The sequence below is a fragment of the Nelumbo nucifera genome, chromosome 4, assembly GCF_055504915.1.
Source record: "Nelumbo nucifera cultivar China Antique chromosome 4, China Antique-T2T, whole genome shotgun sequence".
In the NCBI taxonomy this organism is placed as follows: Eukaryota; Viridiplantae; Streptophyta; class Magnoliopsida; order Proteales; family Nelumbonaceae; genus Nelumbo; species Nelumbo nucifera.
The window spans coordinates 45067461-45091804 of NC_142652.1; the positions used below are offsets into that span (position 1 = coordinate 45067461).

Below are 24344 nucleotides of genomic sequence, written 5' to 3' on the forward strand. Positions count from 1 at the left end.
ATTTATTTTTCCATATTGGTGCACAGTTGGGTGTATTGAACATTGTAACCATGTACTATCTTGTATGAATTAGATGGTGTAATGACTTTCATGACTCTTGCTGATGGTTTCTAGGACTCTAGGACTCCATTAATTGCAATTTTCTATTATAATCAGCTAGTGGTTGTTTTTAAAATCAAAGTGCATATTCAATAGATCTTTTAAAATTATTAATCTAGGAGAATCATTTTCATAAATATTTTCCAAAAAGAACCTTCTTTAGAGTAAAGTGGGGGAATGTTGGAGTTTAGTTTAAATTGGTGGTAGTCTTTGGGTTAAAAAAAAAAAAAAAAACCTGAATTATCCCATTCAAAGTTAGAAATCTAAAGTCCTAATTCTAGTAGGAAGAGGAGTCCTTGATGGAATGACTCCTCTATCCCTATAAATAGGGAAGGGTCTTAGCCCTCCCACACAAGTTTTAGCATTAAGAGAGAATCCCATCACTTAATGGAGAAGGAAATAGAGAGATTTGAAGGGCCCCCTCTCAAGAACAGTGGTCAATGCATGGGAGTTGGAGAGAAATGAATATCAGTTTTCTACACATTCTCTATATTTTTTGAGTTACATGCTAAAGATGGGTTTCACGTCAATTTTAGAGGTTACACATATAACAGTTAGAGCAAATTTAATTTAAGGCATTCATATTTATTACAAATTGTTAGGGAAATCAATAAGGTCCAACAATTCTTTTGATTGTTAAGCTTTGGAGCCAATAAATAATAAGCACAAGAGGTTCCTAGTTGTTCAATCATGTATTTGCTTCCATTCTATTTTTTTAGGCTGTGTTTGGTTGTATTACAATCTCATATGCACTAGTATAGATGCATGAGAGTGCAAATGAAAAACAATGAAAATTCTATTTTAATTTTGTTTAGGATATCACCGCATTCTATTCCAGATCTTATCTTACATCATTTGTACTGGAATCAAACAAAATAAAATAAAACTTGAAACAAAAATAAATTAGAATTTGCACCCATATCATTCGCACTATCAAAGTGCAAATTTATTTGTACAAGAACCAAATGTAGCCTTAAAGTGGAACGATTTATGAGTTATTAAAGCAGTAGCAACAAGTCCCAACCCCTTCAAGTAGTCTTCCCAATAGGATTATTATTCCTTACTTATTAGATATGTCAATGATCTCTGAGATTTACAAAGACTAGCTAAGTGATGTTTTAATTAATTAATTCTACTAGAAGTTTAAATGCATTAACTTTCTGATTTCAATGTCTTCTTATATATTTCACTTTCATCTAAGTGGTGCCTGACTTGCCCATGTATAACCGGCGAGCAGCCCATTCAACAATCCCAGGGTAGAAGAACTGGAGCAGAAAGAGTATCTTGTAACAGAATGGCTCAATCACATATCTCTCTCCACTGCATGCCCCATTCACAATATCCTTGGCACACACTCCCACCCTCATAACTGGTAATTTCCCTATCAGAACCTGTCCAACATCCATGTTCACATTGTTAGTCACTAAGTCCCATAAATATATTGTAATTGGCAACCCAAAATATATGTCAATAATATTTTTATCTTGTTTTAATATTTGTTCATGAATGGAGGTCTGATTAGAAATAAAACATTTTAGTCTTTAAAATTAAATAACAAATCTGTAGGACAAAAATATCAAATAAAAAAATTAACTTACAACATAAATAATGGGTGCAAAAAAAAAATCATCAGAATACAAGCTTTGTACTTAGTATGTGGTCATCATTCTATAGTATATATATTAAAACATAGCCCTTAGACCAAAGGGCATCTCCTTCAAACAAGTGGCATCTTATTTTTTAAGAAAAAATGTAAAAGAGTGGTTATTTCCACTCTCAAATGGAAGCATTCTTTTTTTTTTAACATGTGTCTATCCATTCTGACTAAAAAAGTTATGAGCTTTAAATGGTAGTTACTTCCACTCTCAAAAAGGTTAGTGGTAGTTACATCAACAAAATAAAAGGAGAGAGAGAGAGAGAGAGAGAGAGAGAGAAACTCATTTCAAATGATGTACAATCCATCAATTGGATGATCAAAAAAGACAAGGAACCATACCCAATAATTGGTTTGTTAAGATAATTTGACTGAGTTAAGTCTTGTTGAGCATTTATGGAACACATCATACAACGAATTACAACAAGATTCTAGAAAAAAAAATTAAGTAGAACTTCATGTAGTCTTTTTTTCTCTTTGATGAGATGTAATAGCATATCATTCTTCAACAGCTTTAAAGCCTTTAAGTTCTTCAATAGCCTTGATATTTGATTCACTTAGAGTTTCCTTTATTGGAGAGATGATTATGATAGTGTAGATACTTCTTGAAGCACAAGTATCCAACTAAGCAAAGTTTACATTTCATCAATTGTAGTAGTCTAGCTTTTATACTCATCAAGTACAGAGAAACTTATTAAAAATGCCTCTCACTTAGATACACCATTAGTTCTCTCAATGTATTTGTTATCATCAAAACACCTAAGGTCAAAATAAACCTTTTCTTCAAGATTGCCATGTAAAAAAGGCATTGTGTACATCTAACAGCTGTAAGCTCAAACCATGAATTGAAGCCAAATAAAGCAAACATTGGATAATCACTAATTTAGCAACTAATGCAAATGTTTCATGAAAGTTCAATCCTTCAAAATGTGTATAGCCTTTAGTAACAAGACACGCTTTGTAGCACTCAATAGTACCATCAATTTTGTACTTGATTTTATAGACCCATTTGCACCCAATAGATGTCTTTCTAGGGAGACAAGGCTCCAGTGTCCAGGTGTTATTTTATTATAGAGTATGGTTTTCGATGGCCATAACCTCACATCAAAATAGTTGCTTGAGTGAATGTGGTACGCTCATGTTTAGCAAATATTGTTGATAAGAAAGCGAAATGTGATAGAGAAAATTTATGATACGAAATGAAATTAGAGATAGAATAAGGGTTCCTTGTTGAAAAAGACAATTGGAGTGGTGGAGAAGTAGCTTTGGCACATATAATCATTGAGGTAGGTGGGCTAATTGTCAGCTTGTAAGGATCTACGAGGGCCTGGATTGATAAAGAGGAGGGAAATGTCATTAGAATCCACAACAAGTTAGGGTACAACAGCTTCACTTGTTTAAGAATCATTATGGGTACGAAAAGGAAATTGATCCTTATAAAAGTCAACATCATGATAAGTAAAACTTTTATGAGATTCAAGATCATAAACACGATATCCATGTTGGTCAAAAGGATAGCCTACAAAAGCACATTTTTTTGCTCTTGGTGCAAACTTATCACGATGAGGTTCATAGTTATGGGCATAACATGAAACCCAAAGACATACAAGTGATGATAGGAGGAAGTTTTATTCAAAATCATCTAATGATGGCTTTTCCAATCAAGATTTGTGTAGGAGTTTTGTAAATGAGGTATGTTGTAGTAAAGACACACTCTACCCAAAAGAAAATAGGCAAATTTACTTAAAAATGAAGTGCATATTCAACCTCAAGAAGATGTTGGTGTTTGCATTCAACAATGGAATTTTGTTGAGATGTCTTCACACAAGTTTTTGATGCAAAATTTCTTTCTGACAGAAGAAATAATTTAAAGTGGAAGTTAAAAAATTTATAACCATTGTTGGTCTGAATTTGAAGAACTTTGTGTTGAAATTGAGTTTGGGATATTGAGTGGCTTCAAACTTACAATGCATAAGATATAACCAAACGCAATGTGAAAAATCATCTATAGTTAAAAAATAATGGGTACCAAAATGAGGTGTGGAATATCCACCCTAAATGTCACGATACGCTAAATCAAAAGGAACATTAACAGGATGGGTACTTAAGTGAAAAGAACAAGTTTGTTAAGGTAGATAGACAACATCATGTGGTCGAGATTTAAAAGAGTTATCCAAAGGAAAAGGAACATTAAAGGATGTCCATGATGCTTATCTAAAAGGTTAGGTGAGATAGATATTCTCTAGTAGTGTTTATTCGAATAAGCACTTATTTTGGACCGGGAGTATACCAATAAATGCTTATTTGCATTTTGAAAATAGGCCCAAAATTTTGGGCTTATTTTTAAGTGTTTATTTCCTTTTTGGCATGCTTTGGCCTGCCATGTCATTTTGAAAGTACCTATACTATCCTTATTTGAAATAAGTGCTTTTTCACCAAATGCTCATGAGTGCATATTAGAATAAGCACTCCCAAACTCCACCCAAGTTGAAATTAAATTTGGGAATACAAAGAACATCCGATAAGTGTAAGTTGGGAGTGTAGTCAGTGTCTCTAGAACATTAATAGACAAGTCATTTGGGAGTTTAATGGGCCATTTTGGGTCAAATCATGTTGTCACAATTAAATAATAAAATTCAAAAATGGATAAAATGCAAAATAAAATGTAGAAATTAAAAAAAGTTGAAAACATTTTTGACATCATATATTCGGCATATATTAAATAATAATAAGTATGATAAATAAGAAATGTTTTTATTAATGATTCAAATGGAGTGTCAAATTTAAAACTAAATTTGAAATAAATTTATTTTTTATTCTCTCTCATTAAATCTCATATTTAAGGTATATTCTCTCATTAAATCATATATTTAAGATATATTTTTTTCACCATTAAATTCTACTAATTAAATTAACAACATTAATTTTAATAAAATTAAAATAAATATTTTGAAAAATAATTTTAAAATAAAACCATTTTCTTCCCTTTTAGTATATAGGGTAAGCAATTCAACCATTTGGAGTCAAATGGGTTACTAAATAATTTTATGATCAAATAATAAAAATTAAGATAAATAAATATATACTACAAAAAGAAAATTAGACATTTTGAATATTGTGCATTCATTATACTAAACAAAAATAAGTATGAATTGTAATAATTTTTGATATTAATGATGAAAATGGAATATCAAATTTAAAACCAACCTATATATAAAATAATGTCATAATCAAATAAGAAATGTTTGGACTTACTTCTCTCATTTCTCGACTATTTTCAACTACACCGTCTTTTGTGAGGCTTTTGCCATGGCTGACCATTTCTGATTCTGTATACCAAGGAGCTGCTATTGTTATTTTGATCTCCGGAGCCAACTCAATTCTCATTGTCTCATAGAAATTTACTATCGCTGCTTTACTTGCCTGAAATTTCAATTACGAGAGAAAAGTGGTATTAAGAAGAAGAATAAATAAAGAAAAAAAAGGATCAATAGACTTGTATACATGTGTGAATCCTTACACCATAGAAGCTGAAGAATGGTGAGATTAACCATGAGGTCCCTGAAGCATTGACAACGATCTTGCCTTTGCTTTTTCTAAGGTGAGGAATCGCAAAATAAGTTGGATAAATGGATCCCCAGAAGTTAATATCCTATATATTTATATATATATATATATAAAACCCAAAAGCACAAAAGTTAGATAATTAGATAGCTTGTATATATAGAAAGGAATATATGAATACTTGTTTAGGCCGATGGATTACCATCACTGATTTGAGATTTGAGAAACCGAGCACATTTTCAAATTTCCCGAAACTAACAATGCCCGCATTACATACCAGATGATCTACTGCAAATGAGAACAACAAATTCGAGGAGTTCGCAATTAGTGTCAACAGGTAATAGGTGTAGGTAGGGGTGTCAATTGGATTGGATTTGGTCCAATCAGATTCAATCCATTGGGAGTTCATTATAAATGGATCAGATTCAATATAATCCAATGAATATTTTGGATCGGTCCAATTCAATTTCTGGACTGTCCTATCTGTTCAAATTTGTTTTAATTTAGATTAATTCTAACCCAAGCCTGCTCCATTAACACCTATATTCCAATCTTTTATAATAAATACTTTGGACCATTTAGTCTAGACTGGTCCAATTCAATATGTCTTGTTGGTCCGTCCAATCCATCTAAGTTGATTTTGATTTAGATGGGGTCCAATCCAAAACTAGTCCATTGACACCCCTAGATGTAGGAATTATGAAGAAGATGAAAATAAAGCGAATTATTTTGGATTGAATTCCTATATGGATGGAAATGTCATGACATGTATCTATAAAATGATGTTTTTATATCCTGTGGAAGGGACAGGCCCTAAAGCACGACCCGATCAAATAGCCCAGCATGACCCATAGACACGCCATGTCACGACATGTGGGCCGGCCTGGCACAGCCCAGATTTCAGAATTATTTGTAATATTTTTAATTTTATTTGAGAGCTATTTGCAATATTTTCAATAATCCATTCCCATTGTAATTTTTATTTTCAATTTTATCATTTTATTAATTCAACTCCAATGCATTATCTTTTCAACCTATTACTTTTTTGTACATATTAAATTTGAAATGAAATAAAAATTTCACAATTTTTTCTAACTTATTGTCTTTTATTCATGTTAATTTTCTATTATTATATGTTATTCTTTTATTTTTTCTATGCCTTCTTAGTTTAGGAAAATTATAAAAGAAAAAAATGGGCTTGGCCTGGGTAGGGCCCGACACAGCTAAGAACTAGGCTACGGGTCGTTCCAGGCCTGACCTCGGAAGGGGACTAGGCTTTCCAAGTGCAGCCCACCAAGGCCCGAGGCCCTACACGACACAACACTAATGGCGTCAGGGCCGCCTTCAATCCATGCCGTGCCAGCATGGCAGGACCCACATCACAAGTCTAGCAATTAGGCACACCGAGAACCTCCACACATTTCTCTAAGAATGAAACAATTCAACCCTTCATAATGTGTCAGAGTGCTACATACATCTGGGGACATAAGCTGTAAACCCTACTTAGTAACCACACAAATGATAACATACAGTCCCAACAGTTAAAAGAAACCGAACTCAATCAGTGCAAGGCCCGTTTGAACAACCATTATAGTCTTGCATCGGGAATATCTCCCCAAGAAATAAATCACAGAAGTACGGAGATGTTCCTGATGCAAGGTTGTAATGGCTGTTTGAACAGGCCTCGCACTGACTGAAGCCGATCTCATAGTTAAATGCCCTTATAAGACCTGGGCCTAATTGACAAACATATCTGAGACCCAAGGAATGAAATTTCTATAAATTTTTGTGCAATTCCTGTTCATTTTTTTCTGTAATTTATGTTTTTCTTTGTTCTTTTGTATTTTCTGTTATTCTTTCTTCAATTTTTATGTTTTCTCTATATTTTTTGTAAATTTCATGTGTATTTATTTGTTTTTGTAATTTATATTATTTTCTTCATTTTCTATTTTTTCATAATTATTTTGCAATTTTTATTTTCTTCCATTATGTTATTTTCTGTATTTTCTATCTTTATTTATACATTCTGTATTTTTTTGGGTTGGATTGAAAATCAATCAAAACCCAGTTCACCCAAACCCGCCCAAATGCCACCCCTATCCACAACCCAAGCCTCATTAGGTTGGCTTTGTTGATAAACTCCATATTTTTAACACCTACAGCTCTATTATTTGCTAATATAGTTACCTTACTCTACTTTTCGAAGCATTGGACCATACTTCCAATAACTGCTCTTAGCTTAGTTGACCTTCTTCCTTTCCATAGAATTTTGCTCCTCCAACTAAATTCCACTAATTAAATCCATAGATAAATAATTCTAATAACATAAAAATTTGTACTTCTGAAATTAACTTGGAAAGGCAGTATTTTTAGGCCAACCTATGTTGCATTGTTGCAACAATTAAATAATAAAAAATTAAAACTTGATAAAATACAAAACAAATATATAAATTAAAGTACAATAGGGTCTAAGATTTCTGTAATCTTTTTGGACTAAAATATCCTTTTTTGAAATAGGGTCTCAATCTATTATGAGGGCAGAAAAGTAATTTGAATACTATTATTCATTGCATTCAATTCCCTCTCATTAAATTCCATTGAAGGTATTAACTCTTATTCACCCTCATTTAACCATACATTTAAGGTATTTTTGTTTTTTTCAATTACTAAATTCCACTAACTAAATCCATACATAAATAATTCTAATAACATAAAAACTTGTTCTTTTGAAATTGACTTGGAAAAGTAATACTTTTATGTGGTAGTAAGAAATTAAACAATTTTGGGTCAAATAGGCTAACCCATGTTGCACTTTTGCCACAATTAAATAATAAAAAATTAAAACTTGATAAAATGAAAAAAAATATAGAAATTAAAGAAAATTTTTGGAACATCTTTAATATCATATATTCATCATATTAGACAATAATAGTATGATAAATAAGAAATACTTTAATTAATGATGGAAATAGAATATAAAATTTAAAACCAATTGGAAATAAAATTATTTTCCTATTCTGTCTCATTAAGTCTCATATCTAAGGTATATTCTCTCATTAAATCCTATATTTAAGATATATTTTTTTTATCATTAAATTATATTAATTAAATCCACAACAATGATTTTAATAATATAAAAATAAATATTTTGAAACAATTTCTTCTCTCTAGGTGGTGGGTAAGAAATTCAACCATTTGGGTCAAATGGGTTAACCAATAATGCTAATCAAATAATAAAAAAAATCAAAATAAATAATATATAAAATACAAAAAAAATTAATTGAGCATATCTCTAATATTATATATTCATTATAATAAATAAAATTAAGTATGAAATATAAGAAATATTTTTATTAATGATGTATAATAAATATTTAAAAAATATAGAACACAAAAAATGAAAAGTAAACAATTTTGTCAAAAACATTTGAGAATATTTCTAATGTTATATATTCATCATATTAAATAAAAATTAGTTTTATTTATGATGAAAATGGAATCCGAAATTAAATAAAAACAACAACAACAACAATAATAATAATGCTGATGATAATAATTGTCATTGTAATTTAAAAATTCAACGTGCAATGCACATCGACATTTACTAAATGTATATATATATATATATATATATATGCTTTAGAAAATATTATGTAATCATATCAATGGGGATATTTGAGGAATTTCTTGCAATTTTAATGCCAAGATTAGCATTTGATTGCCACCAAGATTCAATGTATCAGCCTGATACGTATCATGCTGGTAGTTTCCCAATATGCCCCTATAGAGGTTTGTATCGGGTCAGCCACTAGTTTAGAGGATAATCGGGCCTTAAACCGGCCCCTTTGAACCAATTTTGAAAAAAAAATAAGTGGAACATTAAAAAAAACACCAACACGGGCCGACATGTTGATATTTAGAACCTTGATTGCCACTAGAGCTGAGTAATTGTCTTAAGGGCTTCACTACAAAGAACAAAACTATAGGAAGATAGGAGAACTCCTTATCTTATGCCCCTTGATGGATAGAATCTTTCCCCCAAAGACCCATTTACAAGTTCTTGATAGCTAATCAAAGTTTACATTCCCTGACTAAATGAATCTTTTTTTATTTAATCTGTTTTTCAAGGATCTACGTTATATAAGGCCATTCATGTTTATCATGGCCTTTTTCCATATCTATTTTATAGGAAATTAGTCCAATGACGTCTCAACCGGTGTCCAATTGTCCGATCCAGTCTGGTTTTCAAATCTATGGTCTGGCCTAAGCTTTTATTTTCATCCTCTAGAACTTCTTTAATTGTCCGATCCAGTCTGATTTTAATATCTCTTTTCTAAGATAGTGAGAACTAATAATGGGGCTCAAAACTGCATTTTGTCGTAGACCACCTAATTATTTACCAACCAAATCACCACTCAAATGACAAATTGAGCTCCACTTGATGGATTTGTAGTTGTTAAAATCTCCAAGGAGACACTCGGAGTTGCATGTCCGGTAGCTATTTGTTCAAGTCACTCACAAACTACAACTCGTTCTATTTTTTTTATTTGGAAGAGCACATACAAATGCTAGATAATAAGTGTTATTGTTATCATTGTCTCCGATTTGAGTATGTCCAAGACGATCATTCGCCAAAATAATTTTTATATTAGTAGCATCTTTTTTCGAACAAGGCCATAGGCCACTTGAACTGGGTTAACTACAAATTTCTCATCAAGTTTAAAAGCTTTATAGATTTTTGTCTCCTTATTTGGTTTTCCATGCACAAAACGACAACATCATGTCCATGCATTCTAATCATAAGATTAATGTGCCTGCACTCAGGGGTGGTTATAAGTCGAGATTCTTGTTGGGATTGTCTTATTTTATAACCGTTGGATTAATTTTAATCTAACGATTGGTATGGTCCCTTTTTAGGTTAAAAAGGTTTTACATATAAAAGTTTTGTTTTGTATGTAGGGTTAAGGATTTTTTTGAAGAAAATGTGTGAGAGAAAAATACAAGAGTGCTTTTGGTGTGAGAGTGGTTTTTTTTCTCTTGTTTTTGTTCTTCGGGTTGAGAAGAAAGCAAGAACAGGTGTACAAGGGTGAAGGGTTGGTTTGAGTTGCAATCCACAAGGTACTTGTATTGTTTCTCAGTTTTCTTTCATAGTGAAGAACAGGTTTCGTCTCTCCTGTGGACGAAGGTCGTATGGTTGAACCACGTAAATATTTGTGTTCTTTGTGATACTTGTTTTTATTTGTCTTTGCTTGGATTTCATCATTTTGTTGTATTAGATTTTTCGTGGTTGCTATTTAAAATACCTTGTGATTTTATACTATGGGTGGTTGTTGTGAAGCCTCCAACAAAATGGTATCAAAACTCCCAAGTTAGTGTTTACAATGTGTTTGTAAAATTATTTGAGAGATAATGGCAACAAAAGGTACAAGTTCTTAGTTCCAGATTGAAAGGTTCAATGGCGAAGGCAGTTTTACCCTATGGCAAAGAAAGGTAGAGGGTGCCCTGATTCAACAAGGCTTGGCTAAAGCATTGAAGGGAAAGGATGGGAAGCAAAAAGATATGAAGGGTGATGATTGGGAGGACATCGAGCCAAGGTGTGTTAGTACGAATCGATTGCTCTTGGTTGATAACGCTATGTTTAACGTTATCGATGAAGATTCTGCACTAGAATTATGGGATAAGCTAGAGAAGCATTATATGGTAAAAGAACTTAACTATGAACCTATATTTGGAGCGGCAGTTGTATGGGCTGAAGATGGATGAAAGTGGGAATCTCCTAGAATACCTAAATGCATTCAATAGTATCTTGGATCAACTAGGGAAAGTTGATATCAAGGTGGAGGAATAAGACAAGTCCCTTTTACTTCTTACCTCACTTCCTGAATCGTATGAAAATTTGGTGACAACATTGTTGTACAGGAAATATATAGTGAAGTTAGAAGAAGTTATCGCACCTCTTCTATTCAATGAGGTTAGGAGGAAGCCCAAGTATGAGAGCAGGTAGGACTCTGTGTTGGTTACACTGGGAACAGATCGGAAAGGAATGTCGTCTGATAAGGGGTTTGTGAGTAGCAAGTCTAGTTCCAAGGCTAGGGAAAAGGAAAAAGTATAGTTTTATAGATGCAAGGAATTTGGTCACATAAAGAGAGATTGTCCTGCACGAAAAAGGAGTGGGGATGAATATGTTAGTGTGGCAATTGCATCTAATGATGATGGGGATGTTCTCATAGTCTCCGAAGGTATATGTGATTTTTCTCCAAATGAGTGGGTTTTAGATTCAGGATGTTCTATGCATATTTGCTCTAGAAATGAATATTTTGATGCATTCCAAGAAAAGAAGAAAAGTGTTGTCTCATTGGGTAATGGATCTACATGTAACATCACGGGTGTTGAGACAATGAAAATCAAAATGTTTGATGGAGTGGTTTGCACTTTGGGTGGTGTGGCATATGCCCCAAAACTGTGTAGGAATCTAATATCACTTAGCCAGTTGGATTCTAAGGATTGCAAGGTTGTTGCTGTAGGTGGAGCCATGAAAATCACACGTGGTGGTATGGTCCTGATGAAAGAAGAAAAATGCAAAAGTTTGTATCATCTGGTTGGGAGTACAGTGGTTCTCAAGACCTCGATGAGATGTTGGAAACAAAATGTGTAAGATAATGTGGCCACACGGAGGGTCTCTTTTGTGGATAGAGTGGAGACAAGTGCTGCAAGTTTCCAAGTATAGATGATAGTGAGAGGAAGATTCCTATTGAAAGAGAGAAAGGATCGAGGTTCTTCTCTGATGTTAAGTAGAATTGTTAGCTTGGGTACAATTACACAAGTACATTGGCCATTTTGTTTAAATTAGGTGGAGTCAGGACCGAGTGGAGGCACAAATAGTGTATTTGCAAACAAAATACACAAGTACATTGGCCATTTTGTTTGAATAAGGTGGTATATATTTTACAAGGCCAATGGAGGTAAGCGATACTTGCAAACAAGTAGAGGTGCAAATAGTATATTTCTAAGGTGGTTGAAAAATAAGCCACAGTGGAGATTGTGTCTTATTTTACAATCACTGGATTAATTTTAATCTAACGGTTTGTGTGGTCCCTCTTTAGGTTAAAGAGGATATGTGTGTGTGTGTGTGTATTTCTATATAAATATATTTTGCAAAACAAATTTCAACGGTTGAAATCGGCTGCCGACAGCTTTGGTTTCCATCAGAGAGAGTGCATCCCTGATCATTAACTTTGTCCGACAAAGGGACTGATCCTATCACTATGATCACCCACTCAGATAAATGCTCGAACTGTCCCAACGTACCCAGGTTTTGACCCCCTCTAAGGATCTCACTGATTGATATATCAAAGACAGTCCAATCCGACACCTAGTGCAGTATCATAATCGAGTCTAGGGGTTAGGTGTAACATTCCAGTTTTGCCCATCTATCTCCAAGGTCCAGGGCAATACTGGAATTCTGGTTCAGTTCAGAGTTTCAAGAAAACCTACACTGCATGTACCTCATGTCTCACCCTAGTAGCTGAGACAAACCACTCCAACCAACTTGGCAGCACATCAGTGTCAGCCTTGGTAGGATAAATCTCCCCAAATCTATCCAACGGCTATGAAGATTCTAAACTAACACAAGTCTCATATGTGTCCAATTTAAGGGTATTACACAGAAACACATCATAATAATATGAATCGAATATGTACTTTATTCATTTACATTAAATGTCATAATGTACATCATTATGATTGGAGCTAAGGGCATACACAATCCAACAACTCCCACTTGCACTTAGGTCCAATCTGGTACAAGCCGGAGTCCCAGACTTTCCACGTGTTTCTCAAACACTTTCTGTGTCAATGGCTTAGTCAATGGGTCTACCACATTCTCCACTGATGCTACCTTTTAACATTAATCTCCCATAGGTCCAATGTTGTCACACAATAGTGGAATGGGTGATGTGCTGAATTCCAAATTCAAGAATGAACACCTTCATTCATTAGGTAGCCTCACTTACGGCAATGTGTTCGGCTTAGGTTGTGGACTGTTATTCTTACTACTCAGGACCCCTATTTGCTACTTCTCTAGCAAACAACACACAATCCTATCATAAAAACGTATCCAGGTGTAGACTTTCTATCATCTAGATCTGACTAGAAGTCGGCATCAATATACCCCTAAATCTGTAGTGAACTACCATCGAATACCAGACAAAATTCTTTTGTCCTTCGAAGGTACTTGAGTATGTTTTTCACAACAGTCCAATGCTCCTGCCCTAGGTTTGATTGGAATCTGCTTACCACACTCACTGCCTGAGCAATGTCAGGACGAGTGCATAGCATGGCATACATGATGCTCTCTACAACTGAGGCATAGGGAACATCCTTCATGCCCTCAATCTCCTCGGGAGTCTTAGAGACATATCCTTGGAGAGAGTGACTTCATGCCTGAAAGGAACATTTCCTTTCTTGGAGTTCTCCATATTGTATCTCTTGACTATCTTGTCAATGTAAGCAGATCAGGATAATCCTATTATCCTCTTCGATTTATCTCTATGGAGCTGAAGACCCAGTATATAGGAAGCTTCTCCAAGATCTTTCATGGAGAATTGCTGTGAAAGCCATATTTTCATCATAGTCAACATTCCTACATCATTCTCAATGAGTAAAGTGTCATCTACATACATAACCAGGAACATAACCTTATCCCCACTGGATTTACTGTAAACACATGGCTCATCCGGATTTTGCTCAAAGTCAAACTTTTTGACGGTAAAGTCAAAACAGATGTTCCAATTCCTAGAAGCTTGCTTAAGTCCATATTTGGTTCGGTTTAATTTACATACCATGTGTTCCTGACCTACAACTATAAAACCTTGCGGTTGCTGCATATAGATATCTTCACTAAGATCTCCATTCAGGAACACAGTTTTGACATCCATTTTCCAAATCTCGTAATCATGGTACGCTGCTACAGCTAATAGGATCCTAATGGATTTAAGCATGGCCATTGACTAAAAGGTTTCCTTATAATCAATTCCCTCTTTCTGAGTATACCCTTTCGCCACAAGACGAGCCTTGTAGGTCTCAACCTTACCATCGAGGCCCTTCTTCCTCTTATAGATCCATTTGCAACCAATTACTTTTACCCCAGGGGTCGGATCTACTAGAGTCCAGACTCCATTGTTCTCCATTGAGTCCATTTCATCTCTCATGGCATCTACCCACTTCAAGGAATCTATGTCCAACATAGCTTCCGTATAAGTCATGGGATCCTCCTCACTTGTCGTGGTTTCCACCAAGTAACTATCCTGGTCATAGCCAAAACGAACTGGAGGCCTGGAAACCCGGGTAGATCTTCTAGGTTGGTCATTACCTAGAGCTTGTGGGACATCTCCCACTACCCCTACGCTCTCCTAATCAAGAACAACTTTTTGACGATGATTGTTCAAGATGCAATCATCCTCCATGAAATGGGCATTTCGGCTACAGAACACCTTATGTTCTCCTGGGTCATAGAATAAGTAACTCACAGAGCCTTTGGGGTAGCCTACGAATAGGCAACGGCTGGTCTTGGATTCTAATTTGTCCGCACTCGTTCTTTTAACATGTGTTGGACAACCCAAAATCTTCAAGTGTCTTCCACTTGGTTTCTTACCAGTCCAAAGCTCATAGGGAGTCTTCGGAATTGATTTGGTTGGAACCCGGTTCAGCACGTATATCGTAGTCTCTAATGCGTAACCCCAAAAGGATGTGGGTAACTCTGAGTGTACGAGAAGTGATCGGACCATATCCAATAAAGTCTGGTTCCTTCTCTCTAACACACTGTTTAGTTGTAGTGTAGCAGGAGGAACTAACTGTGAAACTATCCCATTGACCTTCAAGTAGTCCCTGAATTCATCAAAGAGATACTCACCACCTCGATCCGATCGAAGGGTCTTAATTTCTTTCTCTAACTGTTTCTCGACCTCTTATCTGAACTCTTTGAACTTTTCAAAGGATTCAGACTTGTGCCTCATTATGTACACGTAACCATACCGTGAGTAATCATCGGTAAATGTTATAAAATAAATGTGTTGGTTATGTGTCCTAACACTCATGGGACAACATACATCAGTATGTATAAGGTTAAGCATGCTTGTACATCTTTTAGGCTTACCGTTAAATGGCCGTTTCATCATCTTACCCTGAAGGCAAGGTTCACAGGTTGGAAGATCTTCTACAGTTAGAAAATCCAAAGGACCATCTTTTACCAACCTCGTGATACGATCTATGTTAATGTGGCCAAGTCGGTAATGCCACGGGCACGTGGGATTAACTGTATCATAGGCTTTTTTCTTGGGGATAACATCCGACGTAGTTCCAGTTATTTTAGTTTCCAGAGAAGGATGGAGAATATAGAGACCATTCTCAAGTTCTCTGTATGCGAGGAATTTGTTATTTCTTTTGATAGTAATCGTATTACTAAATAAAACAAAATATCCATCCGCACACAGTTTTGAAACAGAAATCAGATTTCTTCTCAAATTAGGTACATAAAGATAATCTTTAAGTACAATAATTCATTCTCTGAAAATTAACTCTACAGATCCTATGACTATAGCTGCAACACTTGCAAAAGTCCCCAAGTAAAGAGTCACTTTTCCGTCACTCAGTCTTCTGCTTATCCTGAACCCTTACAGTGAGTTACATACATGAGTCGAAGCCCTAGAGTCAATACACCAGGAAGCAAAAGTTACCAACAAATTGGTTTCTATAACACAGGATTCGAAATTACCTTGTCTCTTGGATTCTAGGTACTGAGGACAGTTCCTCTTCTAGTGGCCGGCCTGCTTGCAGAAGTGACAAGCATCTGATGCTTTGTCCTTTCTCTACCTCTTGGACTTAGTAGCTTTCTTCTGAGGCTTTTTCTTAGCCTTCCTCTTCTTCTTGCCCGATTTGCCAGGTTCAACAAGCATGGCAATGGGCTCATCCTTCTTAATCAGTTCCTCAGCCCTCTACAACATATTGCTGAGTTCTTGGATGCTAACATTTAGCTTATTCTTGTTATAGTTCATGATGAACTAATTGAATAAAGGAGGCAAAGAATTTAGGATGGCGTCCACCTTCGGGACATGGTCAAGCCCAGATCCAAGAGCCTCAAGTTCATTGATATAATCCATCATCTTAAGACAATGGTCATGAACCTGTTGGTTCTTGGATATTTGTGCGATCATGAGCTGCTTCAAGACCTTCTACTAAGTAGAATGATTATGCTCTTCGTACATCATCCTTAGACTGTCTAGGATATCCTTGGACAATTCGATCTGATCGAACTGTTGCTGTATCGGATTGTTTAAGGATGCTATGATGTAGCAACGGGCTAGGGAATTTTTCTCTTCCCATTCCTAGTAGTCCCTCCTACGGGTCTCAGAAGCCCTATCACCCGAACGCTCCAATGCAGGATTTTTAGCTACTTTGTCCAGTTTTTCTGATGTTAGGACCAGCATAAGATTAAGGTACCAGTCAACATAGTTTGGGCCCTTTAGTTTTGTTGTCATCCAACAATTTTACGAATTGTTTGTTTGCCATTTCTAATAAAAGGCAAATATTAGTCCATAACCTTATTTGATTCATATTATCTACATAGATATGACTTTTAATCTATGTTCCATTCCCATTTGTTCATCTCTATGATTTCCCTCCTATCTCAGTGACGGAGACTGCGAATTATGTCTTTGAAAATGTGGAAAATCAAATAGGGTGCATGGAGCCAACTGTTTCAGCTACATAATCCCACCACCTTTCTGCAAAGGATCATATCCACTCATCTTATGAGCCTTCCCTTTGGCCTCTGTTAGACAAGGTTCATTGCCATTTTAGGTTAAACCTTTTTGTCCAGTGAGTGATCACCCATCATATTCGTGAATGCCAAGGTACCGTGAGAGAGTCTTCCATTTTAGGATAGGCCCCTCCCACATTGGTCTATAACGCCCTTATCATCTTATGAAACATTCCAATAGATCCAGTAGCAAATGGATAACCCAATTTTATGGTGTGTTACCTCGTTACTGAAGGACCCATCTTCATACTAATGATGGAAGGCCTTTAGAGAGTTCATCATATGAATCTCCTTATCACATGCACTCATATTTCAGCGGAGGGAACAAAAATACGCCATATTTTGATTTAGGTCAAACCAAAGTGGCTCCCACTGACTTTCATAAAGCCAGATTTCGATGGGCCCTAAACGGCTAGCGTTCCACACGGTTCCTCCTAGGGAGGAAGCTGATGTGGGGCCCACCATGAAGGGAGGATCACCCAATGATCTTAAGGACACCATGGAAATGATGTGCATTCATCCATGGTGTGTGCAAGAGCCACTATCGTATCAGCATGGGCCAAGTACTTATGGCCCATGAACGATGCACATCACACATCCATACATCACATCTAGGAACAAAATTGATCCAATCAATTAATATCTGTAAAACCCATTATTAAAGCCCATAATAATCCATAATATTACTGATTAATATTATCTAGGTATATGGGCTGAATTGCAAAGAGTAGTTCGGCCCATATAACTTTTATGCAGTTAATGGGCTAAAGTAGTTTTAACACATTAAAACTGGGTTTTATAGGTGTGGCCGAATTACATCTTATAATTAACCATCAACCCCTGGACCCAAGAATGAAAAATTAGGGCTGAGAACAACCCCCATCGAACCACAGATTTGGTCCAACCAATTTGGTCCAATCTAGTTCGAATGGGTCTAGGGTTTAATCTTTAATTCAAGATATAATTCAAGATTATGATCTAAAATTAAATTACTGATAAAAGACATTCAAGAATCAGTACAGGGTCTTCGTAGATCTGCTACCCTACAAAACAGATGTTAGTTCACAGTTTAGAGTTTTTCAAACTACAAATCGCAGATAGTTGAACCCTAATCTGTGAAACTCCTTCCTTCTGCGCAATCAGTTTCAAATTTGAATGGAATAAAATATAAAACCCTAATTTCTATTAATATTACATCAAATCAAATTCCTATACATTCAGTCTAAAAATTAAAAAAAAAATTAATTACAGACAAGAATGTAAAAGAACTGCAAAACGCAGATTTCTTGCGCCAATCAAGATTACGATCTCCATCGTACGAACAACCCATAAATCAAGATAAATATAAAGAACAATTCTAAATATATATAAGATTTAAAAAGATTTAATTCCAGATAAATCGCCCTTAATCTGGGAACCGATTTCCCAAAAAATCAATAATCTGCGCAAATCGGGTAGAACGCCTTCTGCCCATTTGCGCAATTTCAGATCTAGCCAATTTCGGTTCAAGATTTGAACCTGGCTATGATAACACTAAAGGGATGAGAGATCTATCATATGGATGGCCGAACCCTGCAGGTAGGTTGGGAGAAATTTCAAAAATTTCTCTCTCTCCCATGTGGGAATCACATTCCCTATTTTAGAAAATTGCATTCTCAAGGATCAATCTTGAACCTAAATTGAACCAGTTCTGAAACCAAAAGGTAGGAGAGGGATATACCTGATATGGAGTAACAGTAACTCACAATGAAGGTGTTCACGCCCATGGAAATCACCAAATACTGCTCCCACTGAAAATTACACAATGTAGGGCGGAGCAGAATCAACAAGATGGCTCGTCAGCAAGAACGTGATTCTTCAACAAGAATCTGATGGAGGGCGAGTGAGCACGACTTCAGATCACCTTCTCTGCCAAAAGGCGATATCAAGAACCCTTTCTTGATCGCTCCTACAGGTGGAGATCGAACTGGTAATGGCAACAATAGCAGGAGAAGGCAAGATTAGAATATGGCGTCAGTCTAACTGTATGTTGTCTTCTCTCTTCTACCAATAAGACTGAAGGATGAACTGGGTTCGCCCTTCTCCTCTATTTATAGCCTTAAAGAGAGCTTCTCCTAATCCCATTAGGAGTTTCCTAATCCAAATCTTGTATTTGGATCTAGACTCTCTTTAAGAGATAAGGATAATCCCTTATCTTATCTGTAGATAAAGATAAGCTCTCCTAATCTAATTAGGAGTTTTCAGATCTAAATCTCTATTTGGATCTAGACTCTCTGAGTGGATAGGGATAATCTCTTATCCTATCCGCTAATCTAAATCCTAGAACCGCCCCTCTTTAATTAATCTAATTAAGCCAGTTCGAATTGGGCTTTAGGCTCATTAAGTCCATGTGCTCACTTATCCTCCAAACTGATGCCCAGTTGGATATCCTTGTATGGCGTGGGACCCAAACATTGATCTACACATCAACCACATGGGTTCAGCCCAGCCTTTGTTACATGGCATGGCCGAATTCACTGTAGGAGACAGTGAACCCTTGAGTCCATCACCATGGGCTCTTAATGGACTCAACATTTACACTAAATGGTCATTGGGTCAAGCCACCTTGTAAAAACCCAAGGACTTTGGGCAGATGCAAGATTAGTCCATCAGGTATTACCTTCAATGGTCTTACACTTAACCTCTCAGCCCATAATGATCAAACACTGTCCGACAAGAGATGATCTCTCCCTCGGCTGCAAGGTACAATGCTGCACTCTCTACTCACATGTATCCCGAGAATTAAAACCTTTTGCAAACATTTTGAAACCATTATATACATACATATATATATATATATATATATGTATATCTCTATATAAATATATTTTGCAAAACAAATTTCAACAGTTGAAATCGGTTGCCGGCAGCTTTGGTTTCCATCAGAGAGAGTGCATCTCTGATCATTCACTTTGTCCGACAAAGGGGCTGATCATGTTACTATGATCACTCACTCAGATGAATTATCGGATTGTCCCAACATACCTAGGTTTTGACCCCCTCTAAGGATCTCACTGATTGGTATATCAAAGACAACCCAATCCGACACCTAGTGTAGTATCATAATCGAGTCTAGGGTTCAGGTGTAACATTCCAGTTTTGCCCATCTATCTTCAAGGTCCAGGGCAATACTGGAATTCTGGTCCAGTTCAGGGTTTCAAGAAAACCCGCACTGCATGTAATTCAGGTCTTACCCTGGCAGCTGAGACAAGCCACCCCAACCAACTTGGCGGCACATCAATGTCAGCCTTGGCAGGATAAATCTCCTTGATCTATCCAACGGCTGTAAAGATTCTAAACTAACACGAGTCTCATATGTATCCAGTTTAAGGGTATTACGCAGAAACACACTATAATAACATGAATCAAATATGTATTTTATTCATTTACATTAAATGTCATAATGTATATCTTTCTGATTGGAGCTAAGGGCATACACTATCCAACATACATACATATACATATAAATATATAATAAATAATTTTTATTATATATATAATAATATTTTAATATATAATATTTTTATTTTTTATATATAATAGTAAATAATTTTTATAATCCTTAGGTTGTAATTGAGCTCAAGCCGAACCGAGCTCAAACTTACTTGCTTTTGAACCAAACCAAGCTCGAGTCAAATTCAAACTCAACTCGAACCTAACACTTTATCAATGAGCCGAACTCAAATAGCCGAATATTGGGTTGATTCGGCTAAAATCCACCCCAACATACACTGATTAGGGTTACCCAGACCTTTCACGTTCCATGATAGTATTATTAACCATGATTAACTGGGGGCCCCACAGGTGCCCCACCGGCCACCGCCCATCTCCTCCGTACACCGGGAACATCTCGTGTTTGTGATCGATAGACATTCCCAGTGCACGGTTCTATGCCCTTATTTACTTTTGGGCAAGGATGATAGAAAGTCATCAACCGACTTCTTTTACCAGTACCCGTCTCAGCCGCCTGGTCACCTCAAAATCCGACTCTTAAAAGACCGATTTACAGTTGGGGATTAAAGAGGCCCACGTGGTCCACTTATTTATCGTATATTTGTAAACGGATTATATTCTTTTAATTTGTTGTATGCTTTTCAAACGAAGGGAATGTTTGTGAATCCATATCAAAGACCATAGTGGGCCTAATTTTGATGAACTACAATGTCCTTGCCACTTGTCCAAACACTCCAACACAAGGTGGGAAATGAAACTAAAGATAGGACAACATGAGAGTGCCTATGTAACTAACCTAGGGATCCCTTTGATATTGAATTGGTGGCCACAAGATTCCTCCTTGTGACATAAATAAATGAAGTCTTGAGAACTTAAAATGAATAAAAAATTATAAAAAGGAATACTTATTTAATGTTTGTATTGAAAAGTCACCGTCGGTACCATACGCATTTGGACGTTGAAGACACTTTATCCCAAGGCACAGTTCGATATTTAATGTATCATGCATCTATTAAAAGACTTTGGGACGTAGGGTGCTTGATTATATACTTGATAAATATTCAAAATGCAGGGTTTATTTCATTTTATTTTATTTATTTGAACAAGGTATTAAATATTGAATAATTGGAAAGGTTTTTAAAATCGACCTGGAGAATGAATCGGTCAGGGTCCGGTTTTTGGGTCAAATGATCCGATTGTTCGAATCGAACAATTGGCCTGTTCTGATAAAAATAAAAAAAAATTAAAAAAATAAAAAATGTTCAAAACTATTTAAACGGTTCGAACGGGTAACTGCCCGGGTCAGCGATTTATTAATTAAAATCAACAGTTTTTGAGAAAAATCTGGTTTTGAAGAAAAACAGAATCGGTCACTTAACTAGTTCCCGGTTTTTTTGATCTAACCATCCAATCTGATCTGATTTTGAAAACCATGATAATTGGGACTAAAGAAAGATCAAGCAATTATATAAAGGGTAATCATTTCTAGCCTGGTTCAACCTATATATATATATATATATATATATTATAGGGAAAATTTATAATAAATCACAAACCCATGAATTTTAATCAAAATTCATCGGATTAGTTAACTGGGGCAGACAAAAGAACTTGGATTGAATTGAAGTAGTAAGAAATGATTTGAGTATTTACAATTTAATCGTGGAAATGGCGCTCAACAGATGGATTTATGTAGACAGCCCTATAGTTTCGAGAAGGCTTAGATGACCATGATCATGGTGATATACAATATCCTAATTAATCTTGACATTTTAATTATATATCATCAAAAATTTTCACCTTCCTACGTACTTTATTCCGCCAAAATTTTGATTGTAAATATAACCCGCCATCAGAATTTAGATTTGGCTTAAGTTTAGGCACTTAACCTGATCTCATCCAAATATTCCTACTGACCCTTTCGCTGAATTTTATGACTGAATTCGTTTTATAGATAGAGTAAGCTTCCATTTTCTATCCATCAAAAAAAAAAAAAAAAAAAACCTTTCATTCTCTAACTAAAAATACAAAAAAGAAACTCATGATGGGTTAGAGAACTTACACCGGCCAAATCGTCTCACAGTTTCCTGAACAAATCGCTTGCATTCGTCAGCTTGCGAAACATCTGCTCGAATAACGAAAACATCAGGGGAACCAAGCTGACCAGCCTTCTTGGCAACTTCCACAAGCATCTTTTCTCTCCTCGCAACAAGAACTAGAAAAGCTCCTCTCTTAGCATACTCGTAAGCCAGGTGCTGTGAAATTAATTAACATCAATTATCAAGGTCAAGTAATCACAGTAGATAGTATTCTACAAATTATATTTCGAATTAAATTTGCATGAACCTCGCCTATCCCGGATGAAGCGCCGGTGATGAGAACAACTTTTCCAGACATATTCTCACTGGAGAGGGACCTTATGAGGGAAGAGATGAATCTTCCAATGAACAAGAGAGGGAGGACTATGAATAAAAAGGTGAGAGCCACAGGCGCAGCGACCAAGTTCATCAACAAGTGAACCAGCTCCATAGCTCCTTGCACAAGCACACAGAGCGAGAGCGATCAGCCAGCAAGCGAGAGAGAGAGACAGAGAGACAGAGAGAGGGGGGAAGAGGAGGAGGAATAGCTCAGGCTGAAATTCGTATATCACTATCATAAGCAAGTTTCCACTTTTCACCAACTCAAAATTACCTTTAGCACTGTATTAGGCCTCCTGCAACCCATACATTAATGAGTGATGGAAGTGGTAGTTGTTAAACTAGCTTGGACCGGTGGGGATGGAGCAGGTGCATGCATTTATGTCACGATTGTTTTCATCAGTTTAGCGTCCGAGTTCACATCTGCTTCCCACAGCACACCCCGACCTTGTATCCGATGTTAAAGATGATGAGACATCATCCGAAGATATTCCCAATATAAAGTCGCGATGTACCGTGGGGCACTGTGGGGCGCTGGCGTGGACTCTTAGCGTCCCATTTGAGTGTCGCACTCGTACTGAGCCTCGATCAACCATGACGGATTTCATTTTGCACTTCTAAGTTCTATATTCCGAATGTTGCCAACAATGTACAATCAATTTGGTCGTTGGGTACTTGGGTCGTCCAAGTTGGGTGTCATAGTTATGTGACTCAAACATTTAGGTATGAAAACCCAAAAAGTCCAGTTGAAGCATTTAATCTATTCATATTATATATAAAAGTGTGAATATAGTGTGAAATTATTTTGGACTAAAATTGTTCTTTATTTTTTTATTTGAGAAATTATATAAAAATTACTTTATTATAGTTTTAATATCAACTTTAATAGCTACTATAATGGTCATATTTGTGTATTTAATCCATCTCTAATTGTAAGGGTCGAAAATGTAACTTCAATTATTACTTTCCACCTTATTTAATCCCCTCTCATTAAGTCTTATACTTAAGGTATTAACTCCTATTTTCTCTCTTATTAAATCCTATATTTAAGTTATTTTTCACTAATAAATGGTACTAATTAGATCTATCTCAATATTTTTAACAATACAAAACTCGTATATTTTAAAATTGGCTAAAAATAAGAACATTCTTTATCCAAGTGATGGATAAGCAATTCAACCATTGGAATCAAATTGATAAACCTATGAAGTCATAGTTAGATGATTTTTTTAAAAAAATAGTAATAAATATAGAAATTACAAAATTGTAGAAAAAATTAGACACATTTATGATACTTTTATTA

General features: G+C 35.7%; 1 protein-coding gene across 1 annotated transcript; it reads right to left on the reverse strand.

Annotated features, from left to right (window-relative positions):
• Nucleotides 1-986: 986 nt before the first annotated feature.
• Nucleotides 987-23353, reverse strand: LOC104606984 (11-beta-hydroxysteroid dehydrogenase A-like). Its single transcript, XM_019199380.2, has 6 exons — nt 22971-23353; nt 22687-22879; nt 5520-5605; nt 5274-5405; nt 5009-5176; nt 987-1490 (listed from the first exon to the last, which is right to left on the reverse strand). The coding sequence occupies exons 1-6, from the start codon at nt 23151-23153 to the stop codon at nt 1296-1298; spliced, it is 957 nt and encodes a 318-aa protein (XP_019054925.2). The 5' UTR covers nt 23154-23353; the 3' UTR covers nt 987-1295.
• Between the last annotated feature and the right edge of the window lie 991 nt (nt 23354-24344).

Bases quoted from the DNA above. Each gene is read 5' to 3' on its own strand.
- LOC104606984 (XM_019199380.2), bottom strand. From the start codon at position 23,153: ATGGAGCTGGTTCACTTGTTGATGAACTTGGTCGCTGCGCCTGTGGCT. The intron at 22,880-22,970 runs GTTCATGCAAAT...TTAATTTCACAG, and splicing joins CTTCATCCGGGATAGGCGAG to CACCTGGCTTACGAGTATGC. The intron at 5,177-5,273 runs GTAAGGATTCAC...TTGAAATTTCAG, and splicing joins CATTCTTCAGCTTCTATGGT to GCAAGTAAAGCAGCGATAGT.